The sequence below is a fragment of the Solanum tuberosum genome, unplaced genomic scaffold (genome assembly GCF_000226075.1).
Source record: "Solanum tuberosum cultivar DM 1-3 516 R44 unplaced genomic scaffold, SolTub_3.0 scf00527, whole genome shotgun sequence".
NCBI lineage: Eukaryota > Viridiplantae > Streptophyta > Magnoliopsida > Solanales > Solanaceae > Solanum > Solanum tuberosum.
Genome location: NW_006239447.1, coordinates 268,799 through 285,941, shown reverse-complemented (window position 1 = coordinate 285,941; position 17,143 = coordinate 268,799). Strand labels below are relative to the sequence as shown.

Here is a 17,143-nt window from a genome sequence, read left to right as displayed (position 1 = left end):
TCCCTATTTTAACTCAATGACCCGACCCCATTTAGAATAATCCGGTTGGTTAACCCTATTTTACCCATTCTCTCTTTTTTTCTCCATCAGAAGCCAAGTCGAAGAACAGATTGATGAGTTGAAGAAAAGACAACCTAGTTTCTCCATCAAAATTTGTACTAATCGTTGTTAAGGTATTGAATTGAACAAATCTTCTTTGATTATTGTCTTTCTATAACATTTAGTTGTTGATTACGAGTTAGGGTTTGTCTCCAAATTTCTGGCTCGTTTGTTTGCCTTTTTACCGATATGTGTTACAATCTGTTAGTTATGGTTAGTGGGTATCAGTGTTTCTGACTCTTTTGTTTGCCTTTTTTATCGATGTATAATACGATCTGTTAGTTAGGGTTTGTGGGTATCTGTCTTTGGATTTTTTGTTTCACTTTTTATATCTAAAATTTAACGATTTGTTACTTTAGTTGTTGATTTACGAGTGTTGATGTTGTGGGTTAAGGTTTTTGAGTTATAGATTTACCTTTTTACATCTAAAACTTCACGATTTGTTAGTTGTTTATTGTTTTTTTGCGATTTAGGGTTTGTGGGTAGGTTTTAGGGTATTGTATGAATTTGGACGAGGTGATTTAGGTTTTGAAGATGTTATTGAATATGGGCTGATTTCTGGTCCCAATATTTAATTAGGAAATTCTTGATTGAATATGGTCCCTGTTTGATGTGGGGCCAATATTTTATTCATTCTTATTGAATGTGGTCCCTTTTGTCTAAATTTCTTAGTTATTTGTTTGCTTTTTTTACGGTTTGTTAATGTTTATTCTTATTGAATGTGGTCCCTATTGTTGTCTTTGTGTGCCTTGATTGTGTGCATTTTTATGTGTTATGTTTTTCCCTTCTTAGTTATTTTGTCTCATTCATGCTTTTGGTAGTTGTTAATGTTGTCTTTGTGTGCCTTGATTGTGTGCATTTTTATGTGTTATGTTTTTCCCTTCTTAGTTATTTTGTCTCATTCATGCTTTTGGTAGTTGTTAATGTTGTTTCTTGTGTGCCTTAGGTTGCCTAAAATGGTTTTGGTTGATCTAGTATTTCACTATGGTGGGAAATGGATAAGAGAGCCTAAATTGCTCTATGAGAGGAAACTTGTTCACAAAGGGAAGGTTATGATTATGATCTCTTATCTTGTATAGATATTACTAATGACTACATTAATTTATTAGGCTATGTGGGTGTGCAACAATTAATAGTATATGTCCCTTCTGAAAAATACTATGGCCTTCTGGAAAGTACTATGAAATAGAAGGTGATGAGGGGATTAGGACATTATTGTCCTTTGTTAATGATAAATTTGATGTAATTAATTTATTTGTTGTTGATGATTGTGAGTTAGATGTTGATGTTGAGAATATAATCAAAATGTTAGAGACTGAGGTAGTTATTGATGATGTATCTACTGATTGTACTTCTAATAGTACTGAAAATGATAGTGATACTTCCAATGACAACTCTGATTATAATTCTGAAGAATTAGAGGTTCTTGCACTAGAAAGGAGGAGGGTAATTGATGGTACCTTGTGTGATTACAAGGATTTACACAAGTCAATGACATTTAAGGATATAGCTGAAGCTAGAAGATACATTAGTTTGCATTCATTGGCAAATGGCTATAACTTAACTACTAAAAAAAGTGACAGAAAAAGACTTAGGGTTGTTTGCAAAGAAAAATGCAACTTTGTATGTCTAATTTCTGGTGAAAAGTATGCTGCCGTGTTAGAGTGAAAACATTGAAAGGAGATCATAATAAAGCATGCAAGGATCCATGTGGTAACTATAAGGTCAGTGCAACTACAATGGCCTTTTACTTTAAGGAGAAGTTGCAGGCTAATCCCAAATACAAGATAAAGGAAATGAGAGTTGATATGAAAATTGCTTTCAACATTAAGGCTCATTTTGAAAAGGGTAAGAGATTATTTTAGCTCTCTTACACTTTTCAAAATGAGCATTAATGTTGAAAGCAGTTTTCATATCAACTCTCATTTCCTTTATCTTGTATTTGGGATTAGCTTGCAACTTCTTCTTAAAGTAAAAGGCCATTGTAGTTGCACTGACCTTATAGTTACCACATGGATCCTTGCATTTATTATGCTCTCCTTTCAATGTTTTCACTCTAACACCGGCAGCATGAATGCCTTGGTTTGCTGGATATACCACTGGTACGAAAGGAGCTGTCTCATTCGATGCTCGTGGTGAAGACCAAGAAGACACTGGTGAATAGGAGGCACTTTGTACTGGAGCAGATCCACCATTGTTGTATCCAAGGGAAGGATTGTTTCCAGTCATTGTAGTAGGATCAGGATGATGAAACCTGCAATTGGATCCATACTTGCAGGACCCAGTGCGCATGTAGAAGGGGCAATCCTTCTCTCCCTGAAATGAAGATAAATCCCTTAAGGACATAATTCTCAAATTCAAAAAGGTTCTGAATGACAGCAAGGAGCATTACCTGTCGAATTGGCAGGCCAAGAAAGTTAAAATCCAGAACAGGTGAGATTGCACCATTTCTCTTACTATGACTATATTTACAGGCATTTCCATACTTGCACCCTCCTCCTGTTAGGTAATACTGCAAGATTAACGAAAAAGAAAAAAATTTAGCCAAAAAGGAAATATGCCACCTTCAATACAGTATAGAAGCTTTAAGAACTTATAAGTTATAACAGAGCCAAGAAGGAAAATATGTGAAAGGCATAAAAACTATTTTTTCCCACACATCCATAGTAGAGACACGCGTGGAAACAACTTAACAACTACTCTCACAATTGTGTCAGCAACTTAAGAGGACTCAATTGTATAAGTCAGAATCTTAGCATTGACAATTAAGAGGCAAATTCCAGTTACAGCACAACGCAAACGAGAGAAGCATCTTGATGCATACATATAGGCAAGGTCATCACATAGAGGTCCTAAATATCACCATAGAGAGAATTAACAACACTAAATGAAATAACATGTAAAAACTGTAGTAATCAGTCGATGTCTGATCAGTTTAGTTCTACAAATCTATCCACGAAAACACAGGACAAAGAAAGATGGATTGCTTACTGATAAAAAAGAAAAAAGATGTATCATTGAGCAGTGTCAGTTCAACTTTATGCATGAACTCATTCCACAACTAAAATACTAAATTATGCATGTTGCACTTAAAATAGCTCCTCGAATACAACTTTTTTCTCCTTCACCTAGAAATCTATGACTATTTTATTTTTGAAAACCATGGTGTCCGGGTCATCTTGCACGTACTTCGACTAATTCCACGGAATAGTTGCTGCCTCCTACAAGGATAGGTACCTCATGATTCTATCCACTAAGGCTCGAAAAGATGGGAAGAACTCAGCTAGTGTTTTTTGTTTCCACTGGGACTTAAACCTAAGACCTTGTGGTTCTCTTGACCAATAGGCCACACCCTTGGGTGCAAACCTATGGCCTTCTTATCAGTCCATTACATTCTACCATTATGCAACTGAAAGTCACTATTCTAACAAATGTATATGAGAAAAGCAGTCAAAATTAAAGGAAATTCCATGATCCCTTCTGCTATAGATTCAGTAAGTGAAGGAAATGACTAGAACTACCTACTTAAAAAAAGGAAGAGCTTACATGCACCACGGGTGGGTTCTCCCTCAGAAATTACCAGTACTTCATTATAAAACACTATGGTCAAAAGTAAAACTTTTAGTTTCTCAAACTAGATTAATTATGACAATTTGCTATTTTCTCCTCATCATCTTCTGAGGAGCAGGGGATAAGAAACAAGTTTTGAAATACATGAGTTTTGTTCTAATCTAGTAAAAAGGTAATTTCATTGAAATGAAGGGAAGAAAAAATCCCGTATGCAAGTAGTATACCAAAAAGTAGAGAAACCTACAAAGATTTTAAACCATGCTTATTGGTAATGCAACCTTACTGTATTAAGCCAAACTAGTTCAGTAACCCAATAATGTCAGATTGCAATGGTCATGCAGCCAAATCACAAGATAACAGCTTGATCAATTTGACTATCCATATAAACCAGAAATGTAGAACAGATTTTTACCATAAATTGTCTCTCATGTGTTTCTGGCATAAATTAAATGGTAGATATTAGGTGCATGTTAATAAACAAGTTTATCAGTTGATATCAAAGAGGCTGTATTTCATAAAGCACTAACATTTGTTTTTTACATTATGATACTCGATATTCAACATCAAACCAAATTAGTCAAAAGATGAAGCATAGAAGAAACAAAGATTTTCCTCGTCTCATGCTTTTAACTATGATAAATTTCATAACCTTGCATTCAATCAGCCCTGCTCTTTCCTCACTTTCATCCCTTTGCTTGCCCTTCTCCATTGCCCACTGTTGAAGAGGTCACAAACGAACTCAATATAGTAAGCATCACAAAAGTATTTAGGATCTAAGTTCTAACCTAAGCATATGAACAGTAGTAATGGAAAAAAGACCACCACAAAGATCAACATAACCTCCAGATAGTCATCCTATTAATCCACCTCACATATAGATGTCAAGTAAAACTCACTACTTTACAGAGAACAATAATGCCAATGATAGATGATATTATGGATTCTTTAACAACACATATCAATGCATGATTTATCATGCCCCTTAAGTGCCAACAACTAACTATGAAGCAGCCCTCAGTTAGCTTGCACCTCAAGCCCATCATTACTTCAGAAGTGTAGCAACAACTACTACACTCAATCTCAAACTAGTCATGTGAATCCTTTAACACCATTTGGGCCCATTTCATCCCTATTACTTTAAAAGTCCACTATGCACAAGAAAAAAACTTAATAATCCCGTAATTAAACAAACAAAACAGTAGAACATCACAATCCTCTACTATTAATAAGATTCATCCACAACATTTCTTTTATTTAACAACACCATTCATTCAATCCACAAAACATAGAATAAGTACAGCTAAAGCCACTTCAAACCCATGACATTATACCTGGTTTTGTCTTCGGGAAGGGTGATTAAACTTGCAATTCAATCCATATTGACATGTCCCTGTTTTCATATAATAAGCACAATCCACAGCATCAGGCCTTAACGGGTAATTCAACCTCCTCCCATTCGCATTAAATCCCCATTCTTTTGAACCCGCCTTACTACCGTTCTCATTTGTCACATCAATTCCATTTCCGCTCCAACTAAGGTCACCATCTTCATAGTGATCAAATCCCCATTCCCTTGAAACCACTTCACCACCTTTCTCATTTTTCACATCAATCACATTTTCATTTTCGCTCCAACCAGCACCATCTTCATAATGATTACCACCGTACTCATTTCCCACTTCGTCTCTTCCATTTCCTTCATGAATATCTCCTTTAGCTCTCTCTTCACTGAATGCCTGATTTACCACCAGATTCTTAAGCTCTTCAACTATCATTTGCACATCTTTTTCATCTTCACTCTCAGATTTTGCCTTAATAGATTCATAAACACCTCCTTTTGTTCTCTCTTCACTGAACGCCTGGTTCAACACCAGATTCTGAAGTTCCTCAAAAATGATTCGCAGCAACATCTCATCATCATCATCAACGTCGTTTTCCTCAGCTTTTGGGAGATCCCGACTAGGGTTTTGAAGATTGGGTTCCGATGAAAATGACGCCGCTTCGGGAGGTTGAGGATCAAACCCTAAATACTGTTTATCAAGTGTAGGTTGGTTTAGGTTATGCATGTATAGTGATTGAATGGCTTCCATTGCTTTGTTTTGCCTCCGAATTTCAAAATGTAAAACCCTGATTCTCCATTTTCAGTCGAGGGAAGCAGTGTGGGCGAAATGAACAATGGCCAAAACAAGTCCAAATCAACGACGATTGTGAGTTTGTGACCCCAGTACTTTTTTTATATCGCCTTTTTTCCCCTTTTCATTTTCTTAAAGACAAATGTCTCTATTTTAGAGTTGTGTATTTAATTTTTGACCTTTAAATCAGTGTTTTTTTTATTTAAAAAAATGGCCCTTTTAAAACACTTTTAAGTACTAATAAAATATTGGTGAAAATATCATTCACAAGGCAAAAGTTAATCACAAAGCAAAAAATATATATTTTCGTATGACAATATAGCACAAGTTATAATTTACAAGGTAAAATAAATTATGCCGTTTAATTTCTATATAATTTATGGAATTAGAGGTAAAAATTTAGTTTCAAAATTCATAAAGTTATATAAGGCAAGACAAATATTTAAAACTTTTTAGGCTACAACTAATTTTTTTTTTGACCCACCCCGAAATAGGGGAAATCCATGCGAGAACTAATAATGTAACGCATGATGGGTTTTCTTGAGTTGGATTGGGTCATAATTTATTATAAGCTTGAAAATAATGTTAGGAGCAAATCTGGTTCAGTAAGAGTAAGAACATTTTTTTGAACCATTTTTAATATAATTAGAGCATTTTTATTTGGTATGTTAAAGGAAAAATATATTGAATCATTTCTAATAGGTAAGATTTTTTTTTTAATGTATATAAATTGCTAGGTATGTGGAATATAATCATCAAAGATGATGGAGTTAGTGAAATTTTGAATTAGTATTAATTTACAGTAGCGAATATCGAAAACCAAATGAGATTTGGGAGTTAGTGAAATTTTTCAATACAAATTAGTATTATTGAATACCAAATGAAAAGCCAAAAAATAAAGTGCAAGCAATAAGTTGGTTGATGGTACACTTCACGCAAAGTCTCTTTATTTCACGCGGTTGAACTTTCCCACGTACATTCCCCACTATTTCCCTATTTTTCCGTCTCCTTTTTGTTTTACTAGTTTTTCGGCATCAAATTATGAAGTACACGTTTCAATAAAATAATATGTAAGATAAAGAATAGGGAAAGGGGTCAAAAATACCCCCCAACTTTGGTTTATTGTTTGACTTTACCCTCGCCGTTAAAATGAAGTTAATCGTACCCCTCCCGTTACTAATTTCACCAAAATTACCCCTCATTTAGACGGAATCCCCAAAATTGATCCAAATTGACCCAATTACCCGGATTTTTAAAAAAAACACCCTATTCCCTATTTTTAACCCAATGACCCGACCCCCTCTAGGATAACCCGGTACCAATTAGATAATCTCACCCATTTCCATTTACCCATGCTCTCTCTTTAGAGATTTTCATTTACCCATTAACTTCTCCTCTGATTTTCTACAGCGATCTTGCTCAACAAATCGATTTTTCGCCAACGAAAGGTAAGATTTTTGGATTTTAAGTTGTTTTGCCTACGACATCTCTCTTTCGTTCTTCCTGCATCTCTCTTTCATTCTACCCATTGTTCTTCCAACATCTCTTTTTCGTTCACCTCTGATTTTTCTTCTCAGAAAATGTCACAAAATAGTTATTCGTCCCAAAGAAAATGTTCTTGTGGTTTGGTGGTCAAAACACTGATTTCGAGTACTACATCTAATCCGGGAAGATTTTTCCGATGTCCTCATCCAGATGTAAGTATATGAATTGATTTATTCTTATTATTGAACTAATTTCGTATTTCTTTGTATGAACTGATTTCGAGTATTCTTATGGCAGTTTTCTTCATGTGGATATTGGGAATGGGAAGACCAAGTTTTTCCTGAAGTAGCTTACCTACGTAATTTAGAGTCGTCGTTGAAAGATGTCAAGATGGAAATGGATAATTCGAAGATTGAAGTGGAGAATTTGAAGATTGAAATGGAGAACTTGAAGATTGTTGTGGAAAATTTGAAGATAAAAGTAGGTCATTTGTCGAAAACAATTGCTACATTGGAGGCATCGAATGATTTGGTAGTGGAAAAAGTTAGGATATTTCAAGACAAATATCACAAGATAAAGTACAAAGTTATGATTTCATGTTTTCTTTTTGTTGGATTTCTAGTTGCATTAACGACTAAGTGACTTCCTTTGTTAGTGTTTACTTTCAGCATTAGTTGTTAGTGTTTAGTGAATTCAGTTGTTAGTGTCTTTTGTGATGTTGGTTCCCTTTTTGTTCTTCATTTTGGTGTTGTAATGGAAGGACCTTTTTATTCTTCATTTTGATGTTGTAATGGAAGGACATATGCACTGATATAATATGAAGTAATGTTTAGTAGTTGAAGTAATACACACTAAAAAGTAATGTTCAAACTTGGCACCATTCTGGGAATGTATTTGCTTAATATAACAAATGTTTTTGCTTCCTACTTAAACTGCACACATACCAAATTACATGCAATGTATCTATAGCAACAAAGACTACTGGTCTCGTCATTATTGTCATACAACAACACAACTGAACAAAATTGCACATTTACAGAAATGACCATTTATGATCTCTCCCTTACACATTTACAGAACACGATGAACACTTCATATATAATGACAAAAAACTGATTTGAATATAGAGAAGTTAGTTTAGTACATACCCCAAAAGAAGTTAGTGCAAATACAAAAAGCTTTTAAACACATAAACATGTTTTTGTATGCCATTAGTATCTCAATAACATGAAACAAAATAACAAAATATTGTCTTCATTACTGAACTTGTCATTGTTGTGCCTTGCCATTATCCTTTTTTGTCTTAAGTTTTTCCACTTTTGATTGCTCCAACATTCTTCCAGTAATAGATGCATTGCCCTTCCACGTAAGTCCCTTTGGTGCATACAAATCACTTGGTACACTCGGACCATCTCCAAGGAAGTTGATTCTTCTTGATCCTGTAGGTCGTGCCTGATTCTGTCTTTGTTGGATTCTAGAATTCAACTCTGAAAAATCTCTTGGCTTCCATGGCATGTCATCCTCAACATCAATATCAATATCAAAATCTTCATCTTCATCTTCATCTTGAGTAGGCTGTGGAGCTGTTAAGGGAAAGTCCTCAACATCTTCTTCATCAATTAGTGTTCTATGCCTCTCTTTTCCTTGTTTCTTTTCCTTGTTGGATCGCATATCCATCTGATTAAAAGACCACAATGATATACTAAGCATCACTCTTGTAAATTAGGTTATTAAATTGTCCAACTTTCATACCTTTTCTTTTCTTAATTGCTCCAACATATTTTCAGTTTCATCTTCATCTGATGCGCAATCTTGAGTAGGTTGTGTCTTCTGCCTCTCATTTGTTTGCTTTTTTCCCTTGTCACATTGTTTATCCATCTAATATAAGAAAAAAATATGGATTTTGCCTTTTAGAAGTGAGACAATTACAGTATTAATAAGTGAGACAATTACAGTATGAAAAGATGGATTACATAGCAATAAGTAAGACAGTTACAGTTTTAAAAGTGAGATAATTACACAAAACTGAAGCATGACATTGTAAAGTAAGTGAACTAAAAAAGATGGATTTTACCTTTTTCTTCTTACTCTTAACTTGTCTAGTATTAGAAGTGCCTTCTTCACTATTCTGATTAAACTAATAAAAAACAAAAAAATCACAATTACAAGATAAACTGATAAAATAACAGAAAAATCAAAATTACAATAACAATAACTAATTACATAGCAAATGAAATGATTACCTTATGACAACCTCTTGCATTGTGTCCAAGAATCCCACAGTTTGAACATGTTATTTTTCTCCTTCTTCTCGGTGCAACCCACTCAGTTTGTCTCTTAAGTGCTTCATCTTTATCTCTTTTCCTATTCACTCTAGGTCTGCCAACTAAGTTTACCAATTCTGGTGGTTCCATTGCCTGTTCAGCTTCAATTTTCCAAAACTTTTGACCAGGCACTGGTTGTAGCTTACAATGGTAAGTCAAAAGATATGCCTCCTTAGAGTACCACCAGTGAATCTCTTCCAATGGATCAAGATTCTTGTAAAGAAGAGCCTTGATTGAATGGGGACATGGTATTCCAGTAAGATCCCATACCCTACATGTGCATTTCTTAGCTGACAAATTGACAATGTGTCTGTCATTTCCTTCACTTACCTCAAATCCATCATCTCCATTGAAATTTAATTCACACACATTAGCAATCTTCAAGAATTCATTGTACATTTCAATAGCTATAGGACTCCAATCACAGTTCCAAGTCATCAGTTCATCTTCATTTTTGACAAACTTGGTCATAACATTGATTCTTATATCCTCAAGCATACCAATTATTGGCTTGTGTCTTGCTTCCAATATCCAAGAGTTAAATGACTCAACCAAATTGTTTTCCACCTTACTGTTCTTGCAAACAGTGTCAAAAAATACTCTACACCAAGTTTGTATTGGAAAATGCAACATATGGTCTTTTGCTTCTTCAGACAGTTGACCTAAGGTCTTCAAATAATCATCCAACTCCTCTTTGTAGGTGCTCCATGCACACCACCACAATACCTTAGTCATCATTTTAGATCTCTTACCTTTTTTTCTCCAGTTGGCCTCTATGTGCCTCACACAAAATCTATGCATAGCATTAGGTAAAATATTTTTAACAGCTTCAATTAATCCCTGTATATCAGTACAAGACAAATGAAAATACATAAGACAACAAATAAAGATTTATAAGATACAGTAAGTAAGAATGAATAAAGAAGTGACAAATATGAGAATTTACCTTTTGCATATCAGACATGAATGTGATTCCTTCTCCACTGTTGATGTTTAGAGACTTCTGAAGTAATTCCAAGAACCACACCCAAGATGCCTTGCACTCTCTGTCCACAATAGCCCAAGCAATAGGATAGAAATGGTTCATTGAGTCTTGACCAATAGCAGATAACAATTGACCTTTAGCTTTACCCTTCAAAAATGTACCATCTAGGCCAATGAAAGGTCTCAACCCATTCTTAAATCCACTCTTCAATGCATCAAAACAAATGTACATCCTCGAAAATTTTCTTTTTCCATCTTCTAATGCATTTCTTGAAACCTTAAGGACAACATCAGTTCCTGGATTACTCTTTTTTAAAGCATTTGCATACCCAACAATTTTCTTATAATCATCACAAAAACTGCCTTCCATGTCCTCCAAAATCATTCTTTTAGCTCTCTTACACTTTTCAAAATGAGCATTAATGTTGAAAGCAGTTTTCATATCAACTCTCATTTCCTTTATCTTGTATTTGGGATTAGCCTGCAACTTCTCCTTAAAGTAAAAGGCAATTATAGTTGCACTAACCTTGTTGTTGCCACATGGATCATTACATTTATTATGCTCTCCTTTCAATGTTTTCACTCTAACACCGGCAGCATGCTTTTCACCAGAAATTAGACATACAAAGTTGCATTTTTCTTTGCAAACAACCCTAAGTCTTTTTCTGTCACTTTTTTTAATGGTTAAATTATAGCCATTTGCCAATGAATGCAAATTAATGTATCTTCTAGCTTCAGCTATATCCTTAAATGTCATTGACTTGTGTAAATCTATGTAATCACACAAGCTACCATCAATTACCCTCCTCCTTTCTTGTGCAAGAACCTCCAATTCTTCAGAATTATAATCAGAGTTATCACTAGAAGTATCACTATCATTTTCAGAACCATAAGAAGTACAATCAATAGATACATCATCAATAACTACCACAGTCTCTAACATTTTGGTTATATTCTCAACATCAACATCTAACTCACAATCCTCAACAACAAATAAATTAATTACATCAAATTTATCATTAACAAAGGACAATAATGTCCTAATCCCCTCATCACCTTCTATTAACTGTTGCACACCCACATAGCCTAATAAATTAATGTAGTCATTAGTAATATCTATCCAAGATAAGAGATCATAATCATAACCTTCCCTTTGTGAACAAGTTTCCTCTCATAGAGCAATTTAGGCTCTCTTATCCATTTCCCACCATAGTGAAATACTAGATCAACCAAAACCATTTTAGGCAACCTAAGGCACACAAGAAACAACATTAACAACTACCAAAAGCATGAATGAGACAAAATAACTAAGAAGGGAAAAACAGAACACATAAAAATGACACAATCAAGGCACACAAAGACAACATTAACAACTTCCAAAAGAAGTAATAACATTAACAAAACTCCTAAAAAGGCACACAAAGACAACAATAGGGACCACATTCAATAAGAATAAACATTAACAAACTGTAAAAAAGCAAACAAATAACTAAGAATTTAGACAAAAGGGACCACATTCAATAAGAATGAATAAAATATTGGCCCCACATCAAACATGGACCATATTCAATCAAGAATTTCCTAATTAAATATTGGGACTAGAAATCAGCCCATATTCAATAACATCTTCAAAACCTAAATCACCTCGTCCAAATTCATACAATACCCTAAAACCTACCCACAAACCCTAAATCGCAAAAAAACAATAAATAACTAACAAATCGTGAAGTTTTAGATGTAAAAAGGTAAATCTATAACTCAAAAACCTTAACCCACAACATCAACACTCGTAAATCAACAACTAAAGTAACAAATCGTTAATTTTTAGATGTAAAAAGTCAAACAAATAACCCAAAAACAGATACTCACAAACCCTAACTAACAGATCGTAATATATATCGGTAAAAAGGCAAACAAATGAGTCAGAAAGACAGATACCCACAAACCCTAACTAACAGATCGTATTATACATCGATAAAAAAGGCAAACAAAAGAGTCAGAAACACTGATACCCACTAACCATAACTAATAGATTGTAACACATATCGGTAAAAAGGCAAACAAACGAGCCAGAAATTTGGAGACAAACCCTAACTCGTAATCAACAACTAAATGTTATAGAAAGACAATAATCAAAGAAGATTTGTTCAATTCAATACCTTAACAACGATTAGTACAAATTTTGATGGAGAAACTAGGTTGTCTTTTCTTCAACTCATCAATCTGTTCTTCGATTTGGCTTCTGATGGAGAAAAAGAGAGAGAATGGGTAAATGGGTAAAGGAAATTTGGGAGAATGGGTAAAATAGGGTTAACCAACCGAATTATTCTAAATGGGGTCGGGACATTGGGTTAAAATAGGGAATAGGATTTTTTTTTTAAAATTCGGGTCAATTTTGGGGATTCCGTCTAATGGGGGGTAAATTTGGTGAAATTAGTAACGGGAAGGGTAAAATTAACTTCATTTTAACGGCGAGGGTAAAGTCAAACAATAAACCAAAGTTGAGGGGTATTTTTGACCCTTTGCCCATTAATAAATAAAGTATTTACAACAACATCTACGCTAATGTATTGCAAACAAATGGATAACTTCTTATTATCTAGAATTAATTCTTATTTTATAAATAATAATAATATTACTATAGGAAGTTAAATGCTTAATGACTTTTAAGAATATTACATTAAAAACAAATAGTAAAAGACTAATGACTGATAGTTTATGTAATAAAAGAGAGATGTATTTATCAAATTAACAAGTGATATTTTAGGTGTGAAACTCACTCTCAATAGTTTAGGTATGAAATTAAAAAAAAGAGATAGTTTAAGTATGTTTTTATATTCAGTCCTATAATATTGACTTTGACATCAATAGCGAAACTTATTTGCTCCTTAATTATTCAGTGATAGTGAATTATCATGTTTCTCTTACATTTTTATCTTAAAAAGTTCACGTCACTTTTTTTATACAATAGTTTTATGACGTACACACAATAATTTTTGCTTTTTATATATATGTGTAAAACACGTACGTACATTTAACTAGTTACTTAAAATGTCATATCTTTTAATTATACACATTAATTTGAAGAGGCAGCAAATCTCATGCAAGTTTCAATCGATGTTTATATTTACAATTAAATGTGGAAGACATATTTTTATGTGATTCACTTATTTACGTATGTAGTTAATGTCTATGAGCACACACAAATTTTTCTGAATTATGAGTAGATAAAAATCTCTATTATAAATATTTATCATGTATTTAAATGTTTAATCAGAATAAATCACAATTCAATTAAAAAATATAATAAATGGATTTGACGAGTAAATTTAAGAGAAGGTCGTTGTATTCAATAGAATAATAAAAAACCCCAAGAAACAATAATGAGAAAGTTATTCACAATTTTTCATATGGAAAAGAAAAGTTTAATTTTCACTTTATAATATTTTAAATATAGTCTTTAAAATAAATTTGATTTAGTTAACGAATTTATAGAAGAGGGTGATGAAGTGTGACAAGACCTACATTAGAAAGTGGGATCGAACCTTCAACCCTAACCAAACTCGACCAATTTCCTTGTTGATATATATTGGGGTTAGGTCTGAAATTAGTTCTTGGTTTTCGGGGTCAGGAGCAGGTCTCGAGGTCAAGTCTCAGGGTTAGAGGTTGGATCTCGAGGTCGAGTCTCAAACTCGATCATGGGTTTGGGTTTGGGTTTGGGTCTGGAGTCTTAGGTCCGCGTTGAGGTTGGATCTTAATTAGGCCGGGATCGATTGTGTCATAGATTGGTATTGGGGGCTGTGTCCTGAGTTGGTGTCAGATTTGGACATAGATTCGATGTTCAAAATCATAATATTTATTCAAATTATTCCTAAATATGTTTATTATAATATTTTTTTTCTCCTTACTAATGAAATACTAAAAATATTTTAAATATAGTCTATAAAATAAATTTGATTTACTTAAATGACTTTTATAGAAGAGGGTGATGAAGTGTGATAAGCCCTAAAGTAGAAGGTGTTTGGTTGTAAATTAATGCTAATCATTGGACAACGCATATACAATAAGAGAGTAGTATACACAAGTCAAACAACAGATAAAGAGAAAGAGAACTGACTCAAAATACCACCAACAGATGTTGTACAAAGACGTAGCTACTCCTCTCTTAATCATATGTTTCATATTTGAGTTTTGAATATGAAAAATAATAATTTAGTAGGCATTTGATCGTGTGATATCATATCACGATATGAAATCATGAGATGAAATCAACGTTTGGACATGCAATTTCATGTTAATTCCATCTCATGATTTCATATCATGAGATGGAATCCCATATTCCTCAAAAATCATGATTTGCGAATTTCATATCATGATTTCGGATTTTTTAAATACAAAAATTGACCACACGTTTATATTTTGTTAAAACAACTCCACATTTATATCTACTAACCATTTATTTCATATGTAAATAAAATTTATAATCACATCATTACCTTTTTAAAATTTATTATTCTCACCAACATAAAATTTATTTTTACTTTAAATTTGGTGAATATAAATGATAAAGTAGGAATTGATTTGGTGAATATAAATAGGAATGGAGGAATTAATACTTTTTTGGTTTTTCATAATAAAAAAACTTCTTTTTCAGCTACATATGAAAATGTTTAAAGCAATTCAATATGAAAAAGGACAAAATTGGCGATGTATGTTTGATAATCACACTTCCAATATATTTTATTTTAGCACGAAATTAATGCACTGAAAATGTGTAATTGCACACAAGTGAAACAAGACATGAACCATTATGATATTGATACACAAGTGAAAATGATCATAGCTTATACAATATTACATAACTATTTGTGAGATACTAAAAAAGTGATGAAATATTTATGGTTCAAAATTCAGTAAAAACAATTATTTTTCGTTTCGAAAATCTATTGTGCTAAAGCATATAAAAGAGTTACGAAAAAAAAACAGGATAATCTAGCCAAGAGCAGTTATGTGACCATTTATAAAATTTACTTATAATATTCTATGGATTAAACATATATGCACATGTAAGGTGACTTTTCTTTTTTGTTTTTGTTTCCCATCCGAAGTCTGTATTGAAGTTTGACTAAATTCGAATCGCGCACTACAGTATATTCATCTGAGGGTGGCGCTCCCAACAAGAGTTGACTCTGAAACCTCTGCTTTAAGGTTACTTTCATCTTCACCATGTTTTAGTTTGATTCTCTTTCATTAATAACTGTTGGCTGATGGAGGATTTCCAAGAAGATATTCTTGTCAGCAAAGATGTGATCCTCTAAGATGAGAAGATATTCTTCATATCAAGATATGATCCTCTAAGATCTTAGTATAATTGTGGTAATCTAGAATATCATATCTCTGATTCTTTCTCTTAATGTAAAGATTTAGGTGATTCTATTCCACAATCTTTTATGTATATATAAAGCCATGTACATGACATAGAAAAATATGAATGAAATTATTCAATAATCTTATTCCACACTAACTTGGAACTCTAGAATAGAGAATTGCTAGCTAGAGAATAACTCTACAGTTTCAATTGGAGATTTGCAACATTCAGCTTCAACAGGTAGTTGTTCATTGGCCTTCACAGGTATTTCTTACTCTTTTATTACTAATGTCTCAGACAAACTTTCTCCAACGTGGGTGGTTGATTCCGGGGCAACTGATCACATGACCAGTTCCTCTCATCTTTTCATATCATATTCCCCTTGTCCTAGCTATAAAAAAATAACTATAGCTGATGGTTCAGTTATTACTGTAGCTGGGCAAGGAGACATACCACTTGGAAAATCCTTGATACTTAAAGATGTCCTTCATATCCCAAAGTTATCTGCAAATCTCATTTCTATCCAGAAACTCACCAAAGATTCCAAATGCCAAGTAACTTTCTTCCCTTCATATTGCTTATTTCAGGAACAGAACACGAAGGAGATGATTGGGCGTGCTAGTGAGAAAGGTGGTCTTTATTGTTTGGATTTCCACAATGGTGAATATATATCTAAGAATTCCTTGTCTAGTTCATTCTTGTCTGAATCTATCATGTCCAATAAAGAGAAAGTATGGCTTTATCATCGTCGGTTAGGTCACCCTTCCTTTTATGTAATCAAAAGGATGTTCCCATCTTTGTTCAAAGATTTGATTGTTGAGTCTTTTCATTGTGATGATTGTGAAATTGCAAAACACAAACGTACTTCCTTTCCAATTAGTCACAAAAGATGTCAAACTCCATTCTCTCTTATTCATAGTGATATTTGGGGACCCTCTCCCATTCCTAATATTTCTGGTGCTAGATGGTTTGTATCATTCATTGATGATTGTACAAGAGTTACGTGGATCTATTTGCTAAAGCAAAAATCAGATGTCAGTCAAATTCTTCCTACCTTTTTTAATATGATCAAAACCCAATATGATGTGCCAATTAAAAGATTTCGATCCGATAATGCCAAGGACTACTTCAATCAAAACCTCTCTGTTTTCTTCCAAAAAGAGGGAATTATTCATGAATCT

The 17,143-nt window shown here is 33.4% G+C and overlaps 2 protein-coding genes across 2 annotated transcripts; both read right to left on the bottom strand.

The window, feature by feature from the left end:
- Positions 1-1,926: 1,926 nt before the first annotated feature.
- LOC102600016 (uncharacterized) lies at positions 1,927-5,924 on the bottom strand. Its single transcript, XM_006365003.2, has 4 exons — positions 5,001-5,924; positions 4,319-4,384; positions 2,492-2,611; positions 1,927-2,415 (listed from the first exon to the last, which is right to left on the bottom strand). The coding sequence occupies exons 1-4, from the start codon at positions 5,757-5,759 to the stop codon at positions 1,927-1,929; spliced, it is 1,434 nt and encodes a 477-aa protein (XP_006365065.1). The 5' UTR covers positions 5,760-5,924.
- Positions 5,925-8,356: 2,432 nt separating this feature from the next.
- On the bottom strand, positions 8,357-11,537 carry LOC102599683 (uncharacterized). The gene is made up of 5 exons (XM_006365002.2): positions 10,557-11,537; positions 9,530-10,450; positions 9,361-9,423; positions 9,039-9,164; positions 8,357-8,963 (listed from the first exon to the last, which is right to left on the bottom strand). Exons 1-5 carry the CDS (start codon positions 11,535-11,537, stop codon positions 8,556-8,558), a joined length of 2,499 nt encoding a protein of 832 aa, XP_006365064.1. The 3' UTR covers positions 8,357-8,555.
- Between the last annotated feature and the right edge of the window lie 5,606 nt (positions 11,538-17,143).

What these genes read in the sequence shown, in the direction of transcription:
- LOC102600016 (XM_006365003.2), bottom strand. Translation starts at nt 5,759, where the DNA reads ATGGAAGCCATTCAATCACTATACATGCATAACCTAAACCAACCTACA. An exon ending in CAGGGCTGATTGAATGCAAG is followed by an intron (nt 2,612 to 4,318) that starts GTTATGAAATTT and finishes TTAATCTTGCAG; the next exon opens with TATTACCTAACAGGAGGAGG. An exon ending in TTGGCCTGCCAATTCGACAG is followed by an intron (nt 2,416 to 2,491) that starts GTAATGCTCCTT and finishes TCTTCATTTCAG; the next exon opens with GGAGAGAAGGATTGCCCCTT.
- LOC102599683 (XM_006365002.2), bottom strand. Translation starts at nt 11,537, where the DNA reads ATGTTAGAGACTGTGGTAGTTATTGATGATGTATCTATTGATTGTACT. An exon ending in ATGCAAGAGGTTGTCATAAG is followed by an intron (nt 9,424 to 9,529) that starts GTAATCATTTCA and finishes GTTTTTTATTAG; the next exon opens with TTTAATCAGAATAGTGAAGA. An exon ending in AGCAATTAAGAAAAGAAAAG is followed by an intron (nt 8,964 to 9,038) that starts GTATGAAAGTTG and finishes TCTTTTAATCAG; the next exon opens with ATGGATATGCGATCCAACAA.